The sequence below is a fragment of the Oryctolagus cuniculus genome, chromosome 2, assembly GCF_964237555.1.
Source record: "Oryctolagus cuniculus chromosome 2, mOryCun1.1, whole genome shotgun sequence".
Lineage (NCBI taxonomy): Eukaryota > Metazoa > Chordata > Mammalia > Lagomorpha > Leporidae > Oryctolagus > Oryctolagus cuniculus.
Genome location: NC_091433.1, coordinates 181602857 through 181627549, shown reverse-complemented (window position 1 = coordinate 181627549; position 24693 = coordinate 181602857). Strand labels below are relative to the sequence as shown.

The 24693-nt window shown below is 42.0% G+C and overlaps 2 protein-coding genes across 6 annotated transcripts in view; one reads left to right on the top strand and one right to left on the bottom strand.

The window, feature by feature from the left end:
* TDRD15 (tudor domain containing 15) overlaps window positions 1–24693 on the top strand; it is a 462408-nt gene that overhangs the window by 44906 nt on the left and 392809 nt on the right. The gene's annotated exons all lie outside the window — the stretch shown is intronic.
* The window catches only part of APOB (apolipoprotein B), a 39019-nt gene continuing 15007 nt past the window's right edge, over window positions 682–24693 (bottom strand). Inside the window, exons 16-29 of the mRNA XM_008254783.4 lie at window positions 23863–24054; window positions 22837–23004; window positions 21990–22201; window positions 19020–19202; window positions 18265–18386; window positions 16002–16212; window positions 15204–15379; window positions 14903–15090; window positions 14562–14707; window positions 12601–12974; window positions 4385–11956; window positions 3823–3937; window positions 3538–3721; window positions 682–2619 (exon numbers count right to left, since the gene is read on the bottom strand). Coding sequence (XP_008253005.3) covers window positions 976–2619; window positions 3538–3721; window positions 3823–3937; window positions 4385–11956; window positions 12601–12974; window positions 14562–14707; window positions 14903–15090; window positions 15204–15379; window positions 16002–16212; window positions 18265–18386; window positions 19020–19202; window positions 21990–22201; window positions 22837–23004; window positions 23863–24054 — 11487 coding nt within the window. The 3' untranslated portion in view covers window positions 682–975. The remainder of the gene's footprint in view (window positions 2620–3537; window positions 3722–3822; window positions 3938–4384; window positions 11957–12600; window positions 12975–14561; window positions 14708–14902; window positions 15091–15203; window positions 15380–16001; window positions 16213–18264; window positions 18387–19019; window positions 19203–21989; window positions 22202–22836; window positions 23005–23862; window positions 24055–24693) is intronic.

Sequence of the window (24693 nt, the reverse complement as noted above, 5' to 3'; positions counted from 1 at the left end):
CTCAGCTTGTAGGCTCTGACTGGATGTTGCCAATGTTTAAAATCAGAGTTTGAAGTAAGTGCATGTGGAAGAAGAAATCCTTGGGTTTTCATTACACTTGGAATTGTCAGATATTACATTTGGGAAAATAAGAAAATTCAGCAGCATAATTGCATGCATGACTACAGAAATGTTAGGAATTCATGTTCCCATCTCTCTGCTTTGCTTTGAGTGGGTCCTGTTTGAGCTGCAGGGAAACTTCTGGGGTCATTATTGTTGTGAATTTCTTGGGACTAGGACTCCCTAGCCATCCCTTCTCCACTGCTGGCAGGCTGAGTGACTTAGAGGACCTGTTGGCTTATCTCAAGTCCTAACAGAGAGCCTTGCCTGGCACAGGCAGATTGATAGGTGAGGAAGATTTTGTGCAACACTTGAAGGCAAATAAGATGCTTCCTGGGATCAAATTACATGAAAGCCTTTATGAATACCTTCTCCTTCTCACTTGGAAAACCCAATCCTGGAGATAATGACCTCTGTGTCTTTTTATGTAGCAAAATATTTCTCTCCAAAATTCTGCCTTTCCCCTTTTATTCTATATCCTCAATCACAATGTGTGTTCTACTAGAGGTTTTGAAATGCCAGAACATTTGAATCTATACCCGAATTTTACTGCCTTTTAATAAAATGAGCCATATTGAGTGGTATGATACACAATAAAGAATCCATTTATTTGTTCTCCTTTCCCCCAAGTTTAACAAAATAATCCAGACCCTTATTTTTGTTAACTTGCACGAAACAGATCTCCCCCCAGAGTTCAGAGGTCTTTGGAGCTTCAGTGCCAACCTCAGTGAGGGTCCTGTCCACATGTGCTTTTGCTTGTAGTCAGCGGCATACTGCAGGACTGGCCCACTGTATGGTTTTATCAATCCTTACAATTTAAATTCCCCCCTACTAAGTGAAAGTTTAATTGGAACAGAAGCATAGATGAGGCTTTCTTTAAACATGGAAGGTGATAGTGAGTTCTCCTGGAGTAAGCTTTATGTGGGGGCTCATGTCATTGACTGCAGCTAATTGCAGCTCCTTCAGTAACTCAGTGACGTATCTCAAAAACATGTGGTAGCTTTGAATGGACAGGTCAATCAATCTTTTGGACTCAGCAACTAATTTTTCAGGATAATCACAGAGTTGGTCTGATAAATCCTGTAGTTTATATCTGAACTGCTGGTGGTAATCAGAAATGATTTCCTTCATTGCAGTGGCCCAGCTTTTAGTTATTTCCTGAGCACTGGTAGCAAGCTCTGCAATCTTCTCTTTCCCTTTCCCGTCTGCATCAGTAAGGATGCTAAGATATTCCTGGATATCTTTGCACACAATTTGCTCAACTTGACTTGAGAGTTGGGAAGCAAAGCCAGCAGCACCGGCAGTAAATTTGGAATACAAGTCCTTAAGGGCAGCTACTAGGTGGTGGATCACGTTGATGATCTTCTCTTCAAGTTCATAAGATTTCACTCTCCAGCCAACTACACTTGGATCAAAATACTCCTTGCGAAGAGCCTTTATGTGCTGTTGGATCTGCTGCAACTCTTGAGAAGCTGCCTTAAGTTTGTTCTGAACAAACTCATTGAACTTACCAAGGTTAAAGTACAGGTTTTCTTTCATGTGTCTAACAATATATGCAATATAGTCTTGGACTGTGTTGATGACATTTTGGATATCATTAATGGCATAAATAAGCTTTATCTCCTTTAAGTGTTTAATTTCTCCTTCTACCCTTAGGAAGAAGCATTCTAAAATTTCCTGAAGATCATTTAGTATCTCTGTTAGCTTGATAGACTGGAGTTTATTAAATGCGTCCTGGATTTCTTGTGATAAAAGTTCCACCATTTTTATACATTCCAGGATTATTTCTGTTGGTTTATAGCTCTTTGATTTGAAGGGATGTTTAATAATTAGGTCCTTCATTAATTCGGATTTCTCCACTAGGTCTTGCATATAGGACAGCGAGATTTCTAACCCATTATGGATACTGGAATGCACCTGGGACAGTGCCTTTCCTACTTCCCTCATGACCATAGTACAGAGTTCATCTCTGCTATACAGCCTGGCTTTCCCTGGGAGCTGGAATCTGGGGAACTTCAGGAAATCAATGAATGAATCAATCAGACGCTTGACTGCCATGTGGTATTCCTGTAAAACCCACACTAAACTGTCAACCACCTTATCCTTGAGCCTCTGGGAAGTGGCTTGGTCTTTCTGAGCCAGGAGTTCCTGGTACAGAGTCTGAGCCTGGTCCTTCCACCCCTGGTAGGTTCTTGTGGTGCCGCTGGCTGCTCTCTGCAGCCTCACATCCATCTCATCAATTTGCTTCATGGCCTCCTGATAGGCCTGCTCAGCGCTGTTCTGAAGACTTCTCTGTAGTTTTGAAGAAGCTGCCTTCAGGTTGAGTCCCGTGTGCTCCCGGTGGTACTTGTTGATGTAGTTGTAAAGGGTCCCCATGGCCTTGGGCATGTTGTCTTTTAGAGAGCTTACCAATCTGGAAGCTGCCTCTTCTTCCCAGTTAACTTCGATCTGTGCTTCCTGCTCAGATTCTTTGTACCTGAACTCAGTTTTTAATATGTTGAGTTTTTTATCTGGAGAAGACTAAAACCAGCAAAGGAAAAAAAGATGAAAAGAAAAGAACATGTTTTCAATTATCCTGATTACATAATATACTACACTAAAACTTCATTAGCAGTTAAAAATAAAGATCAGAGGGTCTTTCATAGTCTGAAGGGGATTTATCTTTCATATGTCAGTTCATGTGTTTATTTCATGGTTAAATAAGTCCACTGCTGTTATTTCCCCTTTATCACATACTGCAAAAAGGATAAAATATGCTTCACATTTACTCAATGACACTTAGCATTAAGACCTTCTTGGGCCTGACAGTCGAAGTGGAGAAAAGGAAAAGGAGAAAGGGAAGAGAGAAATCAAAAAGAAAAGGCAAATTCAGAGAAAGAAGTAGTAAAAAAGGAAAAGACCAAGAGTCTTTTCAGCAGGGAGGTAGAACACCAATATCAGTGCTCATTCTTCAAACCTATGACAAACTTTAGTAATAGAACCAGGTTAGGTCTCCTGTTCTGGTGATGGTATCTTTTGTTTATTCCTGACAGAACTTGTAAACTATGTGAGAAGAGTTTCATGTGTATTTATTGTAAAGAAAAATTTTGGATGCCTCAAGTACTCCAGAAGCCACTATCTGAAAAGTGTACTCTGCATATGGCAGTATTTGTTCATAATTTTGGTGATTGAGGCATAACCCTCATCTTTCTGAATTTGCCCAGGAGTAATACAGTAGTAGTGCTAATATGAGGTCATGTGTGTTTGTGTGTGTGTCTAATAATTCTGTTCAATAAAGGGCTCCTTGTAATACTTTCTAGAGAATAGTTCCTCAGAGAAGTTCTTGCTAACAGCGTTTCAGCTGGTCTGCAGAAGTTCTGACTCCGTCATGAGTGAAATGTATCCATCCCAATTCTCTACTTGCTCTTAGCAGTGTGTAACCCATTAGATGGAACTTACCTGAGGGTAGAGGTAGAGGCTCCACATTAAAATGTCTTCTTGGTCTTCCAAGTCCATTCCCACGGTGCCTATGGCTGGAGAGGCTGCCCAGAAGGAGAGCGTTTTCTCGTCTTCTTGGTATTGCATATGGAAATCAGTGAACACTGGGCTGGTGATGTCAAGGCGAGCCTCTCCTTCCCAGACCCTGGAAACAGAGAAGAAGGTGAGCCATCCAGAAATGGGTATGGAGATGGTAAAAATTAGTGACTTTTCAAAAGGGGTGAAGTCTCAGTAGAAGTGCCATACTGAAGTCCTTTATATTTGCTGTCTTCCTTGTACTCTGCACTGAAGTCACGATGTGCAAATGTTCCTCTGGTCTTACAGATGAACATGCCATCTTCAATTTTGTGCGTTCCCACAACTGTATAGGAGAGATTTTGTATTTTATTAGGTTAATAACCACACGATGCAGACATTTTCATTGTGAAAACTGAGAGAATTCTATCTTAACTAAATGCCTTATGTTTTAAAACATGCAATGTGCAGTCCATATTGTGTCTAATGAACAGAAGACATTATTTGTCATAAAATCATTGCAAAAATCTCTTCAAACATTTCATGGAAAATATGTATCACAGAAAGAGCTGTTCACAGATTTCATTTTTTGTACCAAAATATACTCATCTTTTAACTCCATTTCCAAGAATGTTTTGATATACTTTTGTATATGTTTTTGTCTCTTATTTTACATATCACTATAGAGAGTAATTTTGCCTCTGGTCATAACTAATTACTCATATATAATTATTTACTCACAACTCATTAGAAACATGTAATATGTAGGAGAGGAAGCAGGGTATTTCCTTACCATTTAGGTCATATTCCAGGAACTGGATAGTTGAGCTGCATGTGGAATCCAGGAATGTTTCAATATGATCTTCTTTGTTTTTCAAACCAGCACTCCAAGTGACATTATACAGGGGAGAGGCCAACCCAAATTGTGCAGTCAGGGTGCCAAAGAAAGGAATGAAAATTCCAGTAGGTACAGAGAACTTAGTGGAAGGAATCTCAATAGTCTGCTCAGGCACAATGGTGGAAGGCAACTCAAAGTCTGCAATCTTGTTGGCAACATCATTTAGATTCAAAACAGTGCTACCAACTGAAATACTTTTTGGAAGGGTGAACTGGGACACAGTTACCTGAGCTTCAGGTATAGTTATCTCAAAAAATGGAACTGAGTAGTCTTGCAATTCAGAATATTTTGTTAGCACATCGACTTTGGGGAATTTTACATTGGGTAGTATTGATAGGTTGAGAGCAAATGGTGAAGTACTAAGCTTCTTATAGATTTTTATCTCACTGAAGTCAAGTTTGTAGGATGGAACCAGAAGATCTACAAATGGGACTTGGAATGTAGGTGTGACAAGAACTAAGTCTAGATCATTTAGTTTCAGCCCAGGGATGATAAATTTATCTGCCAATTCTTGGACGGGAAGAGAGAAAGCATAGCCATTGGGGTTCTTGGTATATACAAGGGCAGTTGAGGCACGAAGATACTGTCTTCTGCTGGTGCTGGTGGTGACATCCAGCTTCAGGAGGTCCCATGCACTCTTGTCATAAACTGGTATGATGATATTTTTGAGGAATGACAGGTGTCCTTCTAAGGATCCTGCAATGTCAAGACGTGTCTCTCTTGGGTCGTTGGAAAGCTGCACGTTGTTCTGAAGAGAGCTCAAATTAAACTGGACCTCACTTTTCCAGATGACCTTCTGGTTCTTAGTATTGGCATTCAGGGCCACTTCCTGGTCAAGGTAAGTGGTATTAAGGAGACAGTTGGGCTGACTTGCATGGATCTGGACAAGAGCTGACATTGTCCATGGGGAGAGTTCCAAGGTGGCTTTGCTTGCTTGTTCTCCATGTGTGTGAAAGAAATGTTCTATCTGTAAGCTGTTTTTTGCATTGTGCTCCCAAATGGCATAGATACGTTGGAGAGTGGCTTCTCCAGCAAAATTCTCTTTTACTTCAAGGTTCCAGATATCATGTAATTTGGAAGCCCCTTGAAGCTTCACTGAAGACCGAGTGCCCTTGGAATTCAAATAAGTGCTGGCCTCACTGGCAATAGCTCCTGAGTATTCTTGTGAAAGGAATGAACCCTTGATGTCTCCTTTGGAAGATGACTCAATGGAAAAGTAAGAAGTGAGGCTTTCTAAGCTAAGTTTGTGTTTAACTTCCCCTTTAGCAGTAGAGCTGAGTTTTGGAAAATTGAAGTCATACTTTAATTCAATGGATGAAGAGATGGTAGGTTTTGACTTGGTATTTCCATTAAATTCTTGCTTGAAATTGGTTCTCAAAATTGGAGTTTGGACGTCTGCAGTTGTTGTCGATGAGGCTTCCATGTTTTTCTTGGTTAAGCTAATGGTACTGTCATGAGTGCCTCCCAGAAATTTGTTATTCAGAGACAGAGTTGTGGCTAACTTCAACCCTCTTTTCCTCGTCAAACTTGAGGTGCCCTCTAATTTGTACTGTAGTGCATCAATGACAGATGAAGAGGAAGAAAGGATATGGGCAACAATGTCTGATTGGTTATAAAGTCCAGCATTGGTATTCAGTGTAATGATCGTTGATTTGAAGGAAAATTCATAGGTAATGTTGCCCATGGCTGGAATAAAAATATTGTTAATGGTTTTCAATTCCTTGAAATCTGGAAGAGAGACCTTGAGTAGATTCCTGGGGACATGGAAGACTGGCAGCTCTAGGGATGGCAGAGCCAATGTATATGAAGGCACATGGAAGCTTGAATCCAGGATGGTGACATTGGGGGTGCTTATTGATTTTGGGATCACATGACTGAATGCTGACGTCTCTATTGTGAGTGGAGATACTTCAATATTGAAAATTGGAATAATGTATCCAGGAGTCTGAAAGGTCCTGGGGAGCCTGTTGAGCGATTTTTCAACTTTGTACTTATCAAACTTAATTTTTGCTTCATTATAAGACTTAGTGAGAAAATCCAATGCGTTGTCTCCGATGTTCTGTAAATGTCCACTGAAGGAGTTGATGTTCTGACTGATAAACTTGTAAAATGCACCCAAAGGAATTGCGATGGAGTGCTTCTCTTTGTTTTTCTTATATTTAGCATTTATGTTTAAGTCAAATGATTGCTTTGTTGTCTTCAAGAATTCCTTCAAGCCTGTTTTTTCCCATAAGGAGAAATCTTTCAGTGGTGGAGTGGTGAGCGTTGTGTAAGGGAGATTTATTTCAGGAATTGTTATAGGAATGTTTAAGAAATCCAGATTGGCCTCTCCATTTATTCCCATGTGGGCCTCAATGCTGTTCTCATCGTTTCCAACAGAGAAATTTTGATTGTATTTATACTGGTTGAACCTGGCATTTGCCTGCCAGTTTGCTTGCTGGGCACTAGGATTCAGAAACAGTGCATAGTTATTCAGGAAGTTTATCTTACCTGTTAATTTTAATGGAAAACTAACTTTCAAATTCCCTTCATTATTTGTGGATGCAACAATCTCAAATGGCTGTGCTGAAATGGAAAGAGAATTTTTCAAAGTTCCAGTAACTTTTCCATTTAAAAGAGCAACATGGTTGCCAGTCACCTCTGCCTTCCCTTCTCCAAGCAGCGCTGTGCCTTTAGCACTTAGAATGCTGTGGCCCATATGCTGAGATTCAATGTGTGACTGAATTTCAAATTTAGAAAAGTTGAAGAAGTCAGAATGGTAAGCCAAATTTTGGTTTACTCTTAGGTGTTTGCTGTTGATGTTATTGGACAATCCAAAAGAAGTGATGGGTCCTTTTACAGTGAAGCCAATTTGTGACTCATGTGTTCCCTCATCTGAAAATTTGGGGCAGGCCCATTTCCATGTCCCTGTTCCAGAAGAAGTCCAGGTCACATGTCCCGCTTCCAATAGTGTCTTGATCTCATTATGCAGGTCAGCCTGACTGGAAATGTCCAGACTGGGGACGTTCAGTATGTGGGAGTAGTTTGTGGTGCTCTCCAGAGTAAGCTGATTGTTTATCTTGAAAATCACAGAATTATTAAGCTTCACTGTATTTTTTTCTGTGTGTAAACTTGCCACTGTGTCAGACTTTCCCTCAATAGCATTTCTGAAAAATAGAAGTTCACTCTCATGCTCTGTGCTTAGGTACTTGCTGGAGAACTTCATGGATTCCTTGAGAAACGGTGGATTAATCTTAGAGTTTGAGAGTTGTGCATCTGCTTGAAAAGCAAAATTGAGAACTTCTAATTTAGACTGTCCTTTGGCAGCAATGGAAGCTGCAATCTCTACTTTCTCTACTGAAGTAGTTTTATTCTTTATGTCGGCATTTGCATCTAATGTGAAAAGGGGAGACTGGATTTTCAAAACACTATACAGTTTGCCAAGAGTAGGTACTTGGACAGTGTGTGAGATGTGGGGAAGCTGGAATTCTGGTATGTGAAGGTCAGGAACTTGAAGATCTTTAAGGCTGAGATTTGGGAGTATGAATTCTGGAATTGTGATTTCTGGTACACGGAAGTTCGGCAGGGTGATTCTAGCAAGAAGGGTATCCACCTTCAGATCCTTCAGATACACTTCTGGAATTGGCCATTGCAGCTCACTGTTCAGCATTTGGTCAATGGTCCTGATGAACCTCACTTTTATTTCTACTAAGTCAATTGTAAAGGAAGGGATGTGGAAGGTGCCGAGGATTGTAAATTCTGGTGTAGAAAACCTGGATGGGATTTTTATGTCTTTCAACTCTTTGAAATTTATTTGAACTGATGGAATCCTCAAATCTGTGAAGGGGACTGTGAAGTCAGGAGTCTGGAAGGTAGCTTTCCGAAGAGCATGGAGGCTGACTTCAAAGGCAGGCATGGTCCCAATGATGGTCTGGATTTCAGGAACAGTAAATCCTTGTTCTACCAATGCTTTCAGGTTTTCAGCCCAGTCTTGGATGGAATACTGCTCTGCAAAGTCAGTAAGGTTCTTAGCAGCAAGACTCCACCAATCAGAAATGTAGGTGACAAGAGTGCTGTAAACTTGGCCTACCAGAGACAAATATCGTGCCAATTCCCGCTGAATGTCCATTTGATAAACTCTGTCTCGTATATCTTCTAGAGTCTCTAGGAATTTGGCTTTCATGTGAATCAAAGATATGGAATTTAAAGCCTCTTGTAACCCATCGATGAATAAGGTTACTTTAGTGTCCTTTAGTCTTTCCAGACAGTCCAAGACCATGGCCTTGATGTCCTCGACAAACAGTTTTAGTGCTTCAGCTTTCTGTGATATTTCCAGAGCCTGTATTTCACCATTGATCATCTGAGTCAGCTCACGGATTTTGCTGTTGGTTTCATCTACAAACTGGTGGTAATCAAATGATTTTAATTTCCTCACCAACATGTCAATGAATCTGTTTACTTCTTCAATTAATTTTTCAAAAGACAATGCTTTAAGCTGCTTGACAGCATCATCTACAAACCCAACTAACTTCTCAAAGTAATCTTGTATCTCAACTCGTTGCAGGACATTGCTTAATTTCTGAACAGTATCCTTCAGCTTGTATTGTTGGGCCAAGTCTACCAGTCTATCCACTATGTTCTGGATTTGTTGGTCTACTTCATATTTCTTAATTAATTCATGAGCTGTGGCTCTAAAAGTATTGATTTTGTCAATTACTTCAAAATTTTCAATAATATTTATAACAAAGTATTTGAAATGTTCAATAATGTCCTTTATTATACGAAATGGAATTGTAGTTCTCAATTGATCTAAAAGCACTCTGACATCAATAGCCTCAATCTGTTGTTTCAGTTTTTCAGCCAGGTATGGGATGTTTGTATTCTGAATCTGTGTCTTAAACTGTTGCAATATTTCTTGTATCCAGATTCTGACTTGATACTTGGTATCCACATTTTGAATCCAAGATGCAGTACTACTTCCAATTTTGTTAAAATCAATAGCTTCAATAAACAAATATAAATTATGGATTGATTTAATTAAATGTGCATGGATATGATAACGTTCATCAAGAATTTTTAATTTTTCCATGATTTGATCTATAATACTAGCTATAGCTATTTTAAAATCATGTAGATCAAAATTATCTTTAATATACTGATCAAATTGTATCACATATGTCTGAAGTTGAGACAGTTTTTCATTTAAGTTGATTTTGGCATTATCCAATGCAGTTTGTATATCATTCTCTGTAATTTTATAATTTTTTGTGAAAGTAGTTAGTTTCTCCTTGGCACTGGAAACTTGTCTCTCCCAATTGAATGTACTCAGATAATCATTAACTTGCTGTGGGAGTTTTCCCAGGGTTGTTCTGTATCTCCTTAGAAACGGATCAATATTGATGCGTTTCAATTCTCTTTGTATGGTTTCCAGTACAGTTATAATTACCATGCGATTCTTCTCAAAGTATTTTGGCAGGCTATTAAGGAATGGGAGGTTGATAGTATGAACATCTTGGTTCTTATCATACTTTACAAAAGAAACAATTGTGAATTCTTGGGGCTTGTCAATAGCATCTTTCATCTTTAAGGCATCGATGATATTGATGGGCTCACTGAGTAAAAGTGGCACTTTAATCGGGGTGTCTAGCATCGTCAGATCAGCTAGAACTCGTCCACTAAGCTCCACTCCGATTTTGTCTTTAGTGTTGTAGGCATCAAAGTCCTGGCTATACTCATTGTTGTTGATTTGGGTCTTGAGTTTCCAGGTCCCTCTCTGCTCAGCCGGGGTAAGCAGGGCACTGACTTTGTGATCAAGGGTTGTACTGACACTTCCCCTGGTCAAGAGATGGTGCCTTATAGATCCTTGGTAGTCATGAGAGAAAGTAAAGGCCAAAGGTTCTGCTTTCAACAGGAACTTGCTGTACAGCTTCCCAGTGTGTTCTCCCCAAAGAACCAATTTCCCATTGCCATTTGTAAGTGTATCGATGGTCAGGGTGAATGGGGCCAGTACAGAGTGGAAAACGTTGTTGAAGTGCAGGGAGTCTGAATTGTAATTTGTACTGACATCAACAGATGAAGCCAAACCTGCAATGTCTGTGTTGATCCGATGGTTAAATCTCATATCCTGGACTTTAGCCACTGTTTCTGCTTTATAACTTGCGGATAAGTCAGCATAAGAAATGATGTAGCTGTGTTTTATTTCATCATTTTGGTAGGCTCCTTTTAGGTCACCAGCCATGTTCAGCTTCAGGGGTTCTAGCCGTAATTTCCCACTGCTGGTCAGACCAAAAGTACTGTATTTTAGGTCATTGTTTACGGTAGTTACAAGAGAATAGGGCTGTAGCTGTAAATTGAAATTTTGCTTATAAAACTTGTCTGAACTGTAAATATTGTCAAGTTTTGAAGATAACTCCAAGGATAAGCCTGCGATGTTCAGATTGTTTGTGTAGTCAAATTTCATTCCAGCATAGGCACCCATCATATCATTTGAAAGCTTTAGTCCCTCTTTGCTGATCTTGAAGTTGAAAATGTTCTTGCTGTCAGCACCCAGAATCATGGCCTGGTAAGCGCTTCCCAGGGATAACTCTGTGAGGGTAGCTTTCCCATCTAGGCTGAATTTTGCATTGTGTTCCTTGAAGCGGCCATTTGTTGTTAATTTCATAGATGCCCCAGAAAGGGCAAGCTCCGCGTTCAGCTCATTCTCCAGCATCAGGGGACTGTACCTCAAGCTGGTTGTTGCACTGGTAGATACTCCATTTTGGCCAATTCTTAGAGTTGCCTTGTGAGCAGCAGTATTCATTTTGTCAGTGCCCAAGATGTCAGCATTTAATTCAAGACCATGGGTATTCAACAACCCAGAAAGCAGGGTGAAGAACCTCAGTGACTTGTAATCAGCCTGATACTCAGCACGTAGCAATGCATTTTGCTTGGAGAAGGTAAGGTCCACTTTGTTTGAAGTGGCAAACTCCTCATACTTGCCATTGGTATCCGATTTCAGAGTCAGCTCATAGTTCTCATACTTCAGGGAAGCAGTATTTTTGAAGATGCCTCCCTGGAGATCAGAGGTGGAGGCAAGGGAGAGGGTTCCATCTTGATACCTTCCAGTAATCTGGTTGGTGCCCTGGAAATAGGAGGAGTTGAACTTCAGATTGGACTCTCCACTTAGCCAGCCTGTGGTCAGATCTCTCTGACAAGACAGACCGTATGTGCCTTTAGCATAGAACGAAGAGGCTCTGAACTGCCCATCCATCTTGACTTCCTTGACATACAATTGCTGTTTCTTCTTTGAGTCCAATTGGACTGAGGCAGACATTTGTGGTCCCCAGGTACTGGATGCATCAAATGTTAGTAAACCTTTTGAGGCTGGGTTGCTTCCTACTTTCTCTACATGACTGAATTTAATATTGGAATGTAGAAATTTGTGGTGTAGAGCTCCATCACATGATAATGTGAATGTATTCCTGTGGTCATATGTTGTTTCTCCAGATCCTAATAAAAAAAGTCAAAGATACAGTGGTTAACATATGTAAGAAATCCCCAGAACTATCTATATCTTGAAAACATTTCAATAACAAAGTCCCGTTTATCTGCATCAGTCATGCGACAGACTCCTTTGTCTGTAATGGTAACTGTAAAATTTGATAAAAGGCATTCCTCTAGGAAGACTTCCCTGTCTACAGTGGGTCTTGTTGGGCTCCCTTATCAAATTTTCCCATGTGCCTTACACTTGTATGCTAGATCATAGCATTTTTCATACTGAACCATGATTGATTGTTTATCTGTCTTCCTTCCTTATTTTTTGAAAAAAAATGTACATTTATTTAAAAATGAGCAGATGCACAAAAGTTTTATGTGATGTTTTGATACATGTATACATTGTATTATGTCTAATAGAATAGATATTTCTCCTCAAAAATTTAACATTTCTTTATGGTGAAAACTTTGTTGTTTCTGCCTAGTATTTAATGTATATTGTATACTTAATAAGATGCTCTGTTAGTCGAATGAATCAGAAGATCCCCAAGTACCAGGGACACTACCAGCAAGAAAGCCACGTTTTTTCCTCTCTAGAGGAGGCACTTCCATCAGAGGCTGCAGTGCATCATCCCTGTGCCCCTTTGAGCATGGCTCACCTTGTACACTGTAGGAAAGCAGATCAACCACGGAGTCAGCCTTCACATGGTACCGAGCTCGAAGAATAAATTGGTCTGCGCTGGTGTTGCCACCAGTGTAGGAGGCAGACCAGTTGTACAGATTGCTGTAGATATTTGTGGAGAGGTCTAGAATACCCAGGAGAGGTACTCGCAGTTGATACAACTTGGGAATGGTAAAAGTGGGGACTTGGAACTCTTGAGGTGGAATGTAGAATCCCACAGAATGGAAGTTGAGTGCTGGTGTCCTAATAGTCTTCAACATCTTTAGATCTTTGAAAGATTTGCCACCAAAAGGCAAAGGAATCTCAATTTTCACAGTGTTCTTGTTCAAGGTGTATTTGACCCGGCCATCACTGAAATGAACAACAAAAGACAGTGTCCTCAATCAGACATCAAGAACTCAAAAGTGCTCTGTCATCTGGTTTTATGAGCAGTACTGTGACTAGCCCATTCCAGAAGCCAACCTGCACGCATCTTCTTGGTTCTTAAACCTGGGTCCCTTTGCTTTTACCTCTACTTTCAAGCACTCAAATCCTTTCAAAACCCTTCCCAAAGCCATTCCTTATCATGAACTTCCCACATCAGTCCTGCCAATTTCTCTCATTCTTAGAGTATTGATACAGTCCTTTGCATCTATCTCAAAGAGCATGTCACCATTCTGCTTATGTGATTAGTTATTTGTTCATTTGTTGATGTCTTGGCACAGAGGGGAAGCTTGATACATGTCTGCTAAACTGAAATGAGATCGCATGAAATGTGGAAAGCACACAGGTGTGAGAGTCAGTAAACTTGGTTTATAGTTTTTGCTTCTACTGATTGGTGGTGTTATCTTAGTGAACTGCTCTGTGTCTCACTGATGTTATCTGACATGGTGGTGTTAATAGTGCCCTCTTCCTGAACTCAGAGATGGCCTTGGATATCAAATGGGGAAAAAAAAAAAAAAAAACCAGCTCAGAGCATGTTGCAGTCTTCTCAATACTGTGCATAATAGACTATTATGATAACTTCTAAAAATAAAGTTGGTAAGCAGGGTTTAAATGTGATAAGCAAATGAACTGGCCATTGTGTACTCCAAAAGTGGATGACAGCTGCCTACCCAGAATCCTCTTAGTAAGAGGAGGATGGAGAGCCACTATGCTCCCTTCAGTGTTTAGGTTCTAGAGGTCAAGGAAGCATCCTGGGTCCTCTGAAGCTGTCAGCTTTTTCTCTTAGTGTCACTAGACTTTGTCCACACCAGCGTTTAGACATTCATCAGCCTTTGAAATGTTGCTGTCCAGGCATTGACTATAGAGAGCCCGTGTGACACAAGCCACTTGTTTCCTTAACCCTGAGGATAACACTGAGAACAGTCAATCTGGGAAAGGCGACCATCTTTTGAGCTAATGCTTGGGTTTTTATTTTCATGAAATAAAGCAATCAAAGCATTAGCTGTATTTTTGTAAATATAGAAACGGACCAGGCAGTTTGAAATCTGTCTTCCCTGTAAGGATTCAACTGCATTGCTCAGCTGACACACCCTCTCAGAATGCTGCCTTTATTCAGCGCTCAGGGGCTGTTGTGATCCTCCATAACTCAACAGCAAGTCGCCAGGCAGCAGTCCTCCAGCTCCCCTCAAATCCTTCCCAAATGAGTCTACCCCAGACTGGAAAATGGGGGTGTTTGTTTACAATGGAAGAAGGTTGAACAACTTTCAAACTAAGGTTGTCGTACCCAAATCCCCCAGTTACTTTTGTACAGTCTTCCTGACCTGGTTCTTGTTCACTCTCTGACCTCACATTTAATAATGCAAAAATGCCACAGTGCTTAGGTCATGGCTATTCATCTCCTTAAAGTGCTTAAACTATTTCTCTCAAAAATTTAAATGAAACAAAGTTTAAACACAGGAGGTGAAATCCTCATTTACTTTGCACGGCTCAAGGATCTCTGGTTTCTTCTTTTACCTTTTTAAGAAGAGGTTTTCTGGGATGTGGAAATCTGGCAATCCCATTTTCTGGAGGTTCAACTCTTGGAGGCCACTGAGGTGATCTTGCAGAGTCTGGGCATAAGGAAGACTCCTGGATGCCTTTTGAAGCCACGAGTTTGCTGCCTGCAAAATGATAAAATGTTTTCAGTAACTAGCATAGATTAACCTCAAAGTACAATTAACATTAGGTGTTAATCCAGCTTTGACAAATCAGTCACTTAGTGCATCTTTGAATGCGTCTCTGAACTTGATTCAGAGTTGAGGATGTAATGAGCACTCATAACCATGCATTTATCTTGCTGGCTTATTTATACTTACAACTATTAATTTGGAACCCATGTGCCGGAAGGTCATGTCTGTTTGAGGAACTCTGTAATCCAAAAGATTATTGGCATATGCATGAAAGCTGCGAGGATAATCAGACAGATCTACAGGGAAATTGGAAGCCATTTTTTTGGTATCCACATTGGTGCCTGTGTTCCATTCAAATTCAATCTTCTCATCATCTGAAAATAAACATGTGAAATAGTTGTCAGTGATCCTCGCTCACTTCATGACCATGGCTATCACCGACTCAGAGTGCCCTTGGGACCATTCACGTGGAGGGAGAGGCACATACCATAACGCCATGCCACCCTCTTGGAAAGTGTTGAGCCGTAAGCAGTAGCAGATGAGTCCATTTGGAGGAGCAGTTTTGCAGGGGACCAGTGGGTGAGGATCTCACTTCTGGCCTCCGCTTGTAGACGGGGTATGGAAATAACACCTTTGATTTTCCCTTCTCCCTTCATGTCACAACTATTGAAAAGAAAATTAAGTGACATCAGTGATTTTTTTTTTCCATCCCAAGGAGATACACATCCCAAGGAGATACACAGATACTAACAACAGTTAGTAGTTCCATTTGTGGTGACAAAAATCAGATGCATTAATGGACCCAAGAAACAACCATAGATAGATCAAACTTATTAGCTTCCACAGCCAACTTTCAGCACAAGTTTATGACTCTGCCGGGAGATATATGGGGAAAGAGATGCTTTTTGATAGTTTTTTGAATGCTGCTCTGCCATTTACTAGCCGTGTGGCCTTGGTCAAATGATTTAACCATTCTGAGCTGTCGTTTCCTTGTACATAAAACAGAGAAATTCATACCTGCCTTGCAGCTTATTGGGAAGACTGAGATAATTTCTTTGAAGCACTCAGCACAGAGCTTGATACATGAATAATAAGTGCCTAATAAATTGTAGAAGATTCAACTGGACATGTGCAGAGGTTCAAGATGTTGACAGCTGCACTCGGGTTGTGGACCAAGGGCATACCTGGCTTGGTCACCTTGAAGGCTGAAGAGGGAGAAGGGACAGTACCACCAGATCCTGCAGCTCAGGAGAGCTCAGGTCACAGCATCCTGTGCCTTCCTTACCTTATGTGGCCCATGAGGGTGACCTCAGTGATTTTCTTGTTCTGAATGTCCAGGGTGAGCTTGTAGGCCTTTTTGTCCTTCTCAGATTCATCATTAAGTCTGAGGATTGTGCCAAAGTCAATGTCAAAATCTGGAATTTGGATGTCACTGGACAAAGTCCTACTCTGCCGATTGTATTTGAACATCATGGTAGCCTCACTCTGCTTCACACCTGAAAGAGTGTACAAGAGAATAAAGGAATATGTGCAGAAGTCACGCTTAGGAGGCACAGAGGGAAAGAGGCTGAACAGCCATAAGTCCTCAATGTGCTCAAACAAGGGCACAGTTCAGGACTTTACCTGACATTTTTAGCTAGTGGTGTTCATATACTCATGCAATCTGCAGGTATTTGTTGATGACCTATAAAGTGCTGGGCACTGTTCCTTGCCCTCATGGACCTTGCCTTCTGGTGGGGGTATATGCACAGTAATCAAATAAACTATTTATGTCTGATGGTGATAGGTGTTCATGAGGATGAAGGATGTTCATGAGGATGACCCACATGTGGTGGTCAGAGAAGTTCTTGCCACTAAGAGGATTTGTGGGCAGAGACCAGAATACAAAGAAAGGCTAGAGACTGGCATTGTGGCGTAGTGGTAAAGCCACTGCTTGTGACACTGGCATCCTAAATGGGCATTGATTCAGGTCCTAGCTGCTCCACTTCCATTCCAGCTCCCTGCTAATGGCTTAAGACAAGCAGTGGAATATGGCCCAAATGTTTGGGCCTTGCTACCCTTATGGGAGACCAGGATGAAGCTCCTGGCTCTGGCTTTGGCCTGGCCTGGCACTGGCTGTTGTAGCTATTTGGAGAAGTGAACCCATACATGGAAGATCTCTCTCTCCCTCTCTTTTCCTGTTCTCTCTGTAACTCTGACTTTCAAAATAAGTAAATTTTTTTTTAAAGAAAGGCTGAGCTATACTGAGTTCTTAGGGGAGAGCATTTCAGACAAAGAATCAGAAATGCAGAGGCCCTGAGGCTAGGAATACTTGGTAAATTTGGGGAACAGTGAGGGCTTCTGGGTCAGGCAGACATGACAACTCTGTTGTCCTACCTCCAAGATGCCTGTTCTGGTTCTTGCCCTACACGGGGCTCCCGCTTCCCCAGCTCATCCTTTCTTTGTAACAAGATACCCAGGCTTCTTGCCCTTCACAGGTTTGCTCCGTTCATACCTTTGCTATATCGCTTTTACACAAGGATGTTTTCCTAGTATGTGCTCTTACCCTCTCGTGCTTATTCCTGTGAGTGTTGCCCTCTAGTTTTATTTTGTGATATAGTATCCCTGCATAAAAAGAAAACTTCCAAAGCCTCCACCCAAATGTACTGCATCCCCTAAAACATGTTTATCCGATAACCCTTTTCCAACCCTAAAAATTCCATTTTTTTTCAGTTGTTCAGAACAAAACTTGTGATGTCCCTTTCCTCTTAAACTCAGCATCACTGCTTCAGCAAATCTCGTGAGCTTAATCTTAACATTTGGCCAGCATCTGACCACTTCTCATCTCTCCTGTGCCACTACTCTAATATGGAGCACTACTACCTCTTGCATGGATTATTGCAATAACCCCCACACTAGTTCCTCTGCCCTTGTCCTTCCACAGTTTTTTCTCAACATCATGAAAAATCTCCGATGACTTTTCATTTCATTCATAAGAAAAGCCAAAATCCTATAAAACTATCTTCCTACCACCTCCCCTTATTTCTCTGATGCCGTCTTCTACCACTTTTTCCCTTGTTTCTCTTGCTCAGCAATAGTGTCTTCCTGCCTTTTCCTCAAGCATAGCAGCCATGTGCCAGCCACAGGCTCTCTGCACCTGCTGGCCCCTCTGCCTGTAACTCTCTTTCCACATGACTTATCTCCCTCAGATCTATTTTTCATGCTCACTTTACCAGCAAGACTTTTCCTGATTCCTGGTGGCACTGGTACTCCCATCCTCCCTCCTCTGCTTTCCTCCTCGTACTCCCTAGACCCATCTGTGCCCTGCTTTTCTCCCCAGCACTCTTCTGACACCTCAAACATTTCCTCCTTTGTTTACTGTAACCTCAATGAGGGCAGAGACTTTATCTGGGTTGTTCCACTGTTCTAACCCAAATTCTTACAATGGGTCTAGCACGTATTGGGCACCCGTTAATATTTGTCAAATATGTTAATTCAGCATGTTCTCTTTGTGAATGTTGAACCCGAGACAGAAGGCTGAGATGGAGCGACCCCTTTTGGATACTTGCCTTCTGCCTGAGTTACAAACTTCAGAGTATCCACCAAAGCTGTGTCCTCTCTCTGGAGTTCATAGGTTGCACTGGCAGAATACTGCTCTACTTCTCCAGTAGGTATCAATTCCAGCTCAAATCTAAAGATGTTACAAGGTGTACAGTGCTGAAGTTAGAGCGTTCAAAGACAATCATGTCTACAAAACATTCAGCCTTAGGTGCAACAAAATCTGGTCATTCTTTTAACACTGTCTCTTGCCTTTGATGAATGATCTTTATGATTCCATTTAGTCACCCCCCCACCCCACCACACACACACACACAAGAACTCAAGGCAAGGGCAGATCCCAGGATTCCCAGGGATTCTGGCTAAGCACAGCAGTAACTGGCTGGTTATATCAGCAAAGCTCAGAACAAGCAGTGGTAGTGGTGGGGGGCTGAACACAAGGAGCCCTTAAGCACTGTCAAGGCTTTGGAGCACATCACTGGGCTCTGCAAAGCTCATATGAATGTGTCTGGAGGCTCAGAAACACAGACAACAAATTAAGAGCAAATCAGGACCCGTGCTGTGATCTCCTCATCCAATGCATAAGAGAGAGGGCATAGACTCCCAAAGTGTTGGTCAGAGCACACTGCTTTCCTGAGCAAATGATGGTGCGAACCCTCCAGGCTGGTGATGTGGGTCTACAACATGTGGCGTCTTCCCTTTGTCCTCCCAGGTGTTCATAATGTGGAAGGTGAGCAGATGCTGGCCAGGCACGGAGATCTCTCACCTGGTGTCTCCTGTCAGTGGATGGTAGGAGGCAGAGTCTGTGGAGCTGGCCTTGGAGTAGGCACCCGTGATGCAGTAGTTCAGGCCAGTGAAGAAAGACCTGCAGGTTGACCAGGACTGCCTGTTCTCAGTTAGAGGTGGGATCACTTCTGTCTTGGTAGTAGAGACCAAGTGCAATGTGTTACTGGAGGAGAAGGAGAAAACTCGAGTTATCTTGAAGGCATAAACTGGAATGTACATCACTGATTTTTGCCACACAATGGCTTCCCATCTGTCCACACCTAACTCAATTGGTTTGATTTACTGGGCAACAATGATAGGAAGAGCACTGATGCAACTAACAATCATAGTACCTCTTCTGTTCCAGATGGCTGCACTGAGTTCTTTACAGTGTTACCTGTAGTTCCCACAACAGGAGGCAGTGGGTTCTTATTTTACAGAGGAAATAGAGGCTGGGATGTTAAGTGACTGATTGCTGAGACCTGAACTTAGGTGTATTACTTACTTCAGAAAATGCTGGGAGGAGGGACCCTCTGTCTCTTTCATCTGAACTCTCTTATTCTTTGGCATTTCTAGCAGGATTAAAGACTCTCAAGATCTCCAATCCCCCCCCCCCCCCATCCTTTCTTTCCCTTCCAGGTCTTTCTTATCTTCCTCAAAACCAACAGAGTTGTTTTCCTTTGCAATCCCTATCTCTTTTTGGCGTGCTTCTCACTGAGCTGTGATGCGACTGCCACCTCCACATGATTTCAGAAATGCTTTAATCAGCATCTCCAATTCCTTCCTCGTTCCTAAATTCTTTTTTTTTTTTTGACAGGCAGGTGCAGGGCCCAAGCACTTGGGCCATCCTCCACTGCCTTCCTGGGCCACAGCAGAGAGCTGGACTGGAAGAGGAGCAACTGGGACAGAACCTGGCACCCTAACTGGGACTAGAACCCGGGGTACTGGTGCCGCAAGCGGAGGATTAGCCAAGTGAGCTGTGGTGCCGGCCATCCTTCTTCCTAGACTCAGACTTCTTCTTTAGACTCAGACTTCCTTTATCTCCCAGAAGCATTCAATAGAGTTGCTCCCTTATGGCCTTCTGGTTCACTTAGGACTTTAGTGTCCCTAACGTCTGAAGGGATTATAGAACTTTCCTCCCATGTATTTAATGAATCAATAAGTAAACAAGAAAGTCCAGTGATGTTCTGATTTCTTCCAAGGATGCTTTCTCTGTATTGGTTCTTCATCTTGGGGGTGCCCTAAGACCAAATGTAGCTGGTAGGCTGGAGCTGTGCCAATGTTAGCCTTCCTACAGAGTGAGCCTCCCTCCATAACAGATCCTCCCTTTATTTCCTCTGTAAGCCACTGCTTGGCTTCCAGGAATGACCCATTATTTCTTGGTTCTTCTGCCTCTGACCACTCATTCTCACTCTTTGCTGATGTTTCTCCTCTCTCTTTACAAGCTTATATTCTCCATGTTTCTGTCCTATTCTCTCACATCTTCATCCTCACCAGTCACCATTTGATGTCAACCTGTATATGCTGATGATTCAAAAAATCCGTATTTGGAATTCAAGCATCTTTACTGGGCTTGGACCCAATAGGTCCATTTTCCAGTGAGGTGGTTCTAATTGTCCCCCCTCCATGGGACAGAAAATGCAACCATCCCAAACTGTATTTGTCACCTTCCTCTGAAGCAGCACTCCCCCTCTCCGTAGTCCCTATTTCAATGAAGGGCGCTCCCATTTCCTTTTCTTTTTCCTTCTTTGCTCCTATGCCCAGTCAATCACTGAGGGCTCACGATTCCGTCTGGCATTTTCTAGAGCCTGTTCACTCCTTGTGATCACCCAGCTGTCCTCCAGTGCAGGCCAGTGTCCCCCCCCCGCGCCCCCCCCCCCCCCCCCCAATATGTGACTGTAACAGACCCTAACCAATCTCCTTGTCTTTGTGTCTCATTCCTACTCTGGTGTCAGAGTATTTCTTCTGAAACAAAGCCCTTTCTTACACACACTCCCCTTTCAACTCTGCCTTCAGAAGAGTCCAGACTCCTTAAGGTGACTTCCCAGGCTAGTCATGGTGTGCCCCTGCCACCTCTCCACACCATTTCATGCTCCTTGTGTGCTTTTCCAGACCAAACTTCTCTCAGTTTCTGGAACCATATTCCTTTTCTCTTTGCCTGGGACCTTCATTTTATTCTTTACCAGGAGAATCCTGGCCAAGCCCTTGGATATCAGAGTGTTTACTTGCTTCAGGAAGAGTTCCCTGAATGGCACAGGTTATATGATATGTAATTTCATGGTGCTCTCCTACTCCCAGTAACTGAGCCCTCACTTCATTCTTACTGCTCATATCATTGTGTCTTTCCCACAGATTTCACCTCCAGTAGATCAAGGATCTTGTCCTTCCCACTCAGCATGCTTGATACATATTGGGCAGTTAAGTACTATCTTTGAGTGAAAAAATACATGTGTCCAAAATATGGAAACTAAGGCAAATCTGTGGTTGAGAACATTGGGAATGGAAATCTCAATATGAGGCTGTGTCCCAGGCTCATGGGATTACGAGTTTCATGTTTTACCCATGGAGCCAGCTACTACATTTGCGATGTGTCTCTTGGTACTTTTCCTGGGGCAAAATGTTAATTTACCAAGGACAATTCCTTTAGAGCCAATGTTTCTTCATTCTCAAAACAAAAACAAACAAATAACTAGAAACCACAATCTAATAACTGACTAACCAGTAGGTCTTAAGTCTCAATTCAGGAAGACACAAAGTAGCAGAATGTGAGGAGAGGGAAGGATAATTATTTATTGAGTCTAAAATAGGTTTAAAATTAGGTAACCCAGAACCTTTGCTCCTTACTTTCTCCTTTCTCTGGAGCCTGAATTATCTCAAAACAGCTGTCGAGCCTGGCCAATTCCTGCAGATATTTGTGCATACTCAGTTCTCTCTTTCAAACTGGCTAGGCAGACCTAGTTACAAGAATTACCTGCCACTGAACAGCTTGACTGGCCTCTTTGGAGAAGGCACGATGAACTTCAGCTGCCCAGCCTTTAGGGCAAGACGAGCCTCCAGGCCTGATTCATGGAAGAAGTTGGTGTTCATCTGGATGCTGCTCCTAGCAAAGTCCGGAAGGATGATGCCCATGTTTGTCACAAACTCCACAGCCACAGAAGGCTTCAGCGCCAATTCCGCCTGCATCTGCAAATCAGGAAGCAGCCTGTCAGCTTTGTGAAATACCTCAGCCTCCTGACGAGCAGCAACCCTTCCCCACCTCTGGGCAGAATCTGAGTGACTCACACCTCAGGAGACAACACCGTGGCTTGTTGGGAGGAAGAAAAGTCAAATTCTCAATTCCCCAGAGCCAGACCTCACTACCCAAGAATTAGCTGAATTAAACCTAAGCATATAATTAAAAATGAATCTAAATGAAGAATGGGATGGGAGAGGGAGTAGGAGATGGGATGGTTTGCAGGTGGGAGGGTGGTTATTGGGGGGGTGGAGAACTGCTATAATCCAAAAGCTGTACTTTTGAAATTTATATTTAGTAGATAAAAGTTTTCTATTAAAAAAGCCTTAAGCATAACCAGTTAAAAGATGACAGGAACACTCATTTATGGAGAGCATAGCTGACTTCTTGTCTTACTGCCATACCCCAACTAGAGCTAGTGAAGTGGTACATTCTGGGGAACCCTAAAGTTTTTCATAAAAATAAACTAGGTTATTACAATGATGATATACTTGGTCTTGAACTGGAGATACATTTTAACAATGTGCACAAGGAATCTGCAGGAAAAGACCCACGTAAGGAAATCCAAGGGTGAACAGAGACTTACATGGCCTACGTCGAGTTTCACTCCAGCCTTGGTTCCAGGGGTGATGACTCCAGAAGAAGACACATGCAGTTGTAACCCAACTCCAGTGGGGAGCACGAAGGCATTGTCCATGAAGATGTAGTGAAGGAACAAGTCTTCCTTTGAACCTTTCCTTATGGCCTCTCCAATCTATGGATCCAACAGGGAAAGGGAACCGGAAGTGAATCTCACTGGGTGCACATTGTTAAATGCAAACTCTCATACACTGACAATAATTCCCCTTTATCTAGAAAGGAAGGGACTAGCATATTTTGATTAGCTGATTAGTTTGATAAATATTAATGATGACTGATTTTAACAACTCAAGATATAAGATATTTCATGAATAACATGTCATTTTCAACTGGTGATTCAAGAATGTGCTTAAGGATATTGCTAAGGATTTGCTTAGAGCTTTATGAACTTAAGCATCATGGATGACATGGCTTAATTCTGGTTTTTCTGAGACTCTGAATGTAAATGAGAATTTCCTTGAAGCGTATTATATTGTGGTACAATTTTTTGAATCCAAAGAACTGTTGAGATAATATTAGCATAGATTTTTTTAAAAAAATAACATCTCCAAAAATGCCTAAGGTCTGTTTTCTTAAGATTAATGTGACTATTTATCAAATTATAGGGAATGTTTGTATATATTCACCATTAATAAATTGTTAATAAAATTACAGCAAATATTTACATAGCAGGGTGCAGTTTACCAAATTATGTTACAATTGTATCATTTATATATTAAAAGGAACCTTCAGTGTAGGGAAAGGAAGGGTACACTGAACAATGTTTTCTAGGTGATCAAACTAATGCTCTTAAAAGATACAGCTAACATTATGAAAACCGTAATTTTCAAATGCTATCGAATCCAGTGAGCCAATAACCTCCTTCCTTGAAAGTCAAGTCACACCTGCCTCTCTGAAGGAAGCACTGTCACCGTCTCTGGTGTGTGTGCTCCAGCTAGTCTCAGGGACCCTCTGCTGGGGCTGATCCACTTACCAGCCTGGGGATCCCCTGCAGCGTGTGAGCACCACTCAGCAGCATCTTTCCTAGGAGCTGGAGGTCTCGGAGCCTGACAAAGCCAAGCTCCTCTCCCAGGATGCGCAGGTAGGCTCTGGCTTCTGGGATCTCTTTGGATTTTAAGTCTTTGATCAGCTTGTCAGCACTGAGCATCATTCCATTTACCATGTCCTGTTTAATGACAAAGTGTCCAGTGAGCTGTCAGCATGGTCCAGACCCCTCCATCCTCCTGATGCAGGGCCTGTCTGCTCTAGCCTTGATGGGCCTGAACACAAACACTCAAAGTGGGGACACAGGGCAGACATGCAAATCAGGCACCCAACTTTGACTGAAAGAGAGTTCCTCTGAACAGACATGAGAAAGAGTGAGGTATTATCAGGGACAGTGGTGCTTCCAAAGTTATTAACATGAAAAAGTGCAGCGGAAGTGAGGGGAATCCCATTTCTCCAGGTGCCAGGCTCCCTGGGGCTCTGCAGTGGAAGAAGGCCCCTGAATCCACCCTCTCCCCTACCTAGCTCTTTCCCCTTTGACTAGGGAAAACTACTGCATGTTTTTTGAGAAAATGTGGCTGTTATGTAAATGTGAGCCAAAGCTTGACAAACATCTGATCCTAGATAAGTGTTTCTTATAGACAAGAATTCCCAGACTGATGCCCAGGTGCAGAGAAAGTAAAGACAGACTGACAGGTTCAAAACAGCGTCAGAGAACTTCAGCCTACAGCAGAGGTCAGTAAATTAGAAGAAGGAAGTGAAGCCATCGGTGAGCATGGGAGTAACTACTCTCACTTCTCACGTGAATGTGCACCCCTGT